Genomic DNA, 3,282 nt, shown 5'->3' on the forward strand with positions numbered 1-3,282 from the left:
TTCATATTGCTTCTAATTTCGCGGCAATTAGCCGCGATGGTTTTAGAAGGGTTTGTATGGAATCTTAAAAATTCGTTTATGGTCGTTGTAGCTTGAATCTGTTCTTTATATTTCATGAAAATAATCTCAGTATAAATGTCTTTTGAAAGACACTATCACTGTGGAAATCCGTCTCTTTTTAGCGGCACTACAGCGGTTCAAAGTCTGCCAAAATTCCATACATTTACTTTAAATTTAGCCGTGTTTGCCCCCCAACTAAGATGGCGCCAAAAACCGTGGAGGGTCTATTGGCATCTCAAATATTCGAGTTTAAATAAAATTTATTGTACTGTTGATTGCGCCTGATGATGACATGAAGAATTCGGGCTTTTTCTGCCATTTTATCCCGAAATTATTTGTTCCTTGATGGTTTGAACAGAGAAACCGCGCCAACTGTCAAGCAGGATTTGCAGAAATAGCTTTGATTGCAGACATCAAAGCCAAAGCGCTATTTTGTTTTTGTAGCTTCTTTACTTCACAGCGTGCAGGTAATTTCCGGTAAAATCTGATTGGCTCACATTTATAGCATGACACGTGATAGCATCACTTTTGACAGGTGGGCGGCAGACGATTCGCTAAGAAATTGTATCAGGCATACTTTTTAGCGCCCTGTTTCGAGTAACATGTCCGGCTGCGCGCAGGCCAGATTTTATTCGCTCGTCGTGTATATTTTGAAGCAATTTTCTCAATGTCTTTTTTCACTGGTTACACGGTGATCGCGGAGGAAGATGAAGAAAACGGTGAAGAAGACTCTGATCTTGAAAGTGATAGCGAGGACGACCGCGAAGGCGCTGATTTCGACTTCCTGAAAACGCCGTCGCGTCAACTGCGCCAAGTTGTTCAAACGATGAGAGAAGTGGAAGTCAACAATGGCCTTTTTATTGAGAGAGAAAAGACGGAGGTGCATGGCAAATTTGATCCCATGTTTTCGTATCCTTGGTGTATGGTTGAAGTGAAGATAAACCCTTCAAAGTCATCGAACAATGTAAAAAGAGCTTCTCACCTGCCTTCGTACAGTTACCGAATGGAAAGCGGACCGGATGTTCTATCCTTGTTCCTGAGAAAAGGTTGCAAGGTAGATGAGCAACACGCTGCGAGGCTACTGGAGTTTATCAGGATAAATAACCTGAAGTCGACGCTGAAGGATCTGTTTGAAAACTTAAGGAAATTTGGAGATTCCAGTGAAGATAACAAGTCTATCAGTGAGCAGATTCTGGTATCGCTATCCAATTCACGTAAGTCGGTTGTATTCAATAGCGTCTGTTTTTGGGAGCTAAATAGGACTTATCACGGTTTTGACCACCATTTTGACGGGTAGGCAAAGCGTAAAGAATTTGTAAAATAATTTTCGTTGAACGCTAGTTTTAAAAAAAATATGAATCGCAAACTGAAGGTATTATACAGACCAATTTTTAGGGACTAGCCTTCGTTAAAAGCTGCGTGGTAGCGTTTTCGATTTTTCCATACATTTGTCTGTAATTATTACTGAAAATTCGCGGGAAAAAATTACAGACAAATATATGGAAAAATTGAAAACGCTGCCGGGCAACTTTTGTAAAAGGTTAGTAAAATTTTGGTCTGTATAATCTTTTGCCCTGTACCTTCAGTTCTCAGTTCATAAATGTTTCAGAACTATTGTAGCGTTTAACGAAAATTATTTGACATCGGATCCCCATATAAACACTTCAAATTCTTTACGCTTTGACTACCCGTCAAAATGGCGGTCAAAACCGTGATAAGGCCTATGTCAGCCAGCCTCTTAATCAGCATATTTCTGGCATGTTGTATTTTACTTAATAGGGTCGTACTTGAGACAAATTCGTGCATGTCCCATGCCAAGATGTTGCCAAATGTTTGTCTCCGAACACTTGTCCGAGACAATTAAAACGTTGCGTTTTAGGGTCGCATCTGTAGAGATATAACGCAAAGTAAACATAGGACCTGTCACTGAATGATCTTACGGCGTACTAATAATTATCATAATTTCCCGCTAAACTTGGAGAATAAAAACGGCCGCCATGAATCATTTCTATGGCTTGAACGTAAATGTATATAAACGTAACTAACGATGCTCAAAGAGTAACTCTTCTTTCTCGCCGAAAAGTCACCAAACTAATTAAAAACTGTCGTTGCCAGCACAAAGGTTTTCGGCGAAAATTACTGCAGATTTCCAGGGGCACCCAACGAATCTGTTCCTCACTTTATCTGTTCCCCAGAGGAATCTTGCTGGCTGGCAAAAATACAGGTGTTCCGATGAGCTGGCTGGGAAATTTATTATTGATAGAGGTTTTGGCTGGGAATTACTGACTTTTTCTAGCATTTCAACCCGAGCTGGCTGTAGTAACTCTGAAGACTTATCTAGCTGGCTGGGACATTTCTTGTGTGTCTTGCTGGGAAAAAGGAACAGATAATGCTTTCCCAGCAACACTGAAAAACACCTGAAAATGCCTTAATAACATTTATTTTCATTAACTGGGGTATAATAGTACACTTTACGACAAATTGGTCGTTGGGTGCCCCTGGATTTCCGCTTTGATGGTGGCTCCAAAACAACTTGTGCTTCATTTGACTTCATTGGGTATATTAAGTCTCTGTCCCAAAAAACGGAAAAGTTACTTCAAACCTGGATTCATGATTGGCCGTGACGGAGTAATACGAAGGTCACTCGAAAAGTGAATGTGAAGCGAAAAGAAATTCAAGATTCTCTGAATTGACTGACATGGTAATCACAAGAAAAACATTTTTTGTTTGTTGTTCGCGAGAAGTCGTGCTCTGCGGCAGGACGACGGTGCCTCTGAGGATTTGTCTTCATGGACAAGTGTTTGTCTGCTGAAAGAAATTTGATGTAATTATTTTAGTTACCACACAGGCGGCCCAAGCTCAATGTGAGCATGGCCGACAAAAATATAAGCATTTGTATGGGAATCCCGATATAAAGCATGAAAAAAATCTCAATTAAAAAGCCTAACCTTATTGCCATTGTGGAGAGCTTCCTTCCTGTATGGTTATTTTCCCGATCTGACGCGATTTGAGCCATTTATCAATTTCTGGGTTGTAAATGGTTATAATAAATTCCCAAATTGGAGACAGCTAAATTCTCAGTAGCCACCAATTTGAGTCAAATATTCCTGGAGAAAATGTTCCCACAGTCACAATTCCACATCAGAATCAATTGAGAAAGATTAAACTTTCGTCCCAACCCCAATGCAACAGCAGTTCTGCAAGCAGGTGGAGAATATTGCA

General features: G+C 40.3%; 1 protein-coding gene across 1 annotated transcript in view; it reads left to right on the plus strand.

Annotated features, from left to right (window-relative positions):
• The first annotated feature begins 633 nt into the window (after positions 1–633).
• Positions 634–3,282, plus strand: part of LOC137970562 (DNA helicase B-like) — a 32,950-nt gene continuing 30,301 nt past the window's right edge. The window contains exon 1 of the mRNA XM_068817082.1: positions 634–1,274. Within this exon, the coding sequence (XP_068673183.1) occupies positions 728–1,274 (547 nt within the window). The 5' untranslated portion in view covers positions 634–727. The remainder of the gene's footprint in view (positions 1,275–3,282) is intronic.

This window comes from Montipora foliosa, chromosome 9 (assembly GCF_036669935.1).
Source record: "Montipora foliosa isolate CH-2021 chromosome 9, ASM3666993v2, whole genome shotgun sequence".
NCBI lineage: Eukaryota > Metazoa > Cnidaria > Anthozoa > Scleractinia > Acroporidae > Montipora > Montipora foliosa.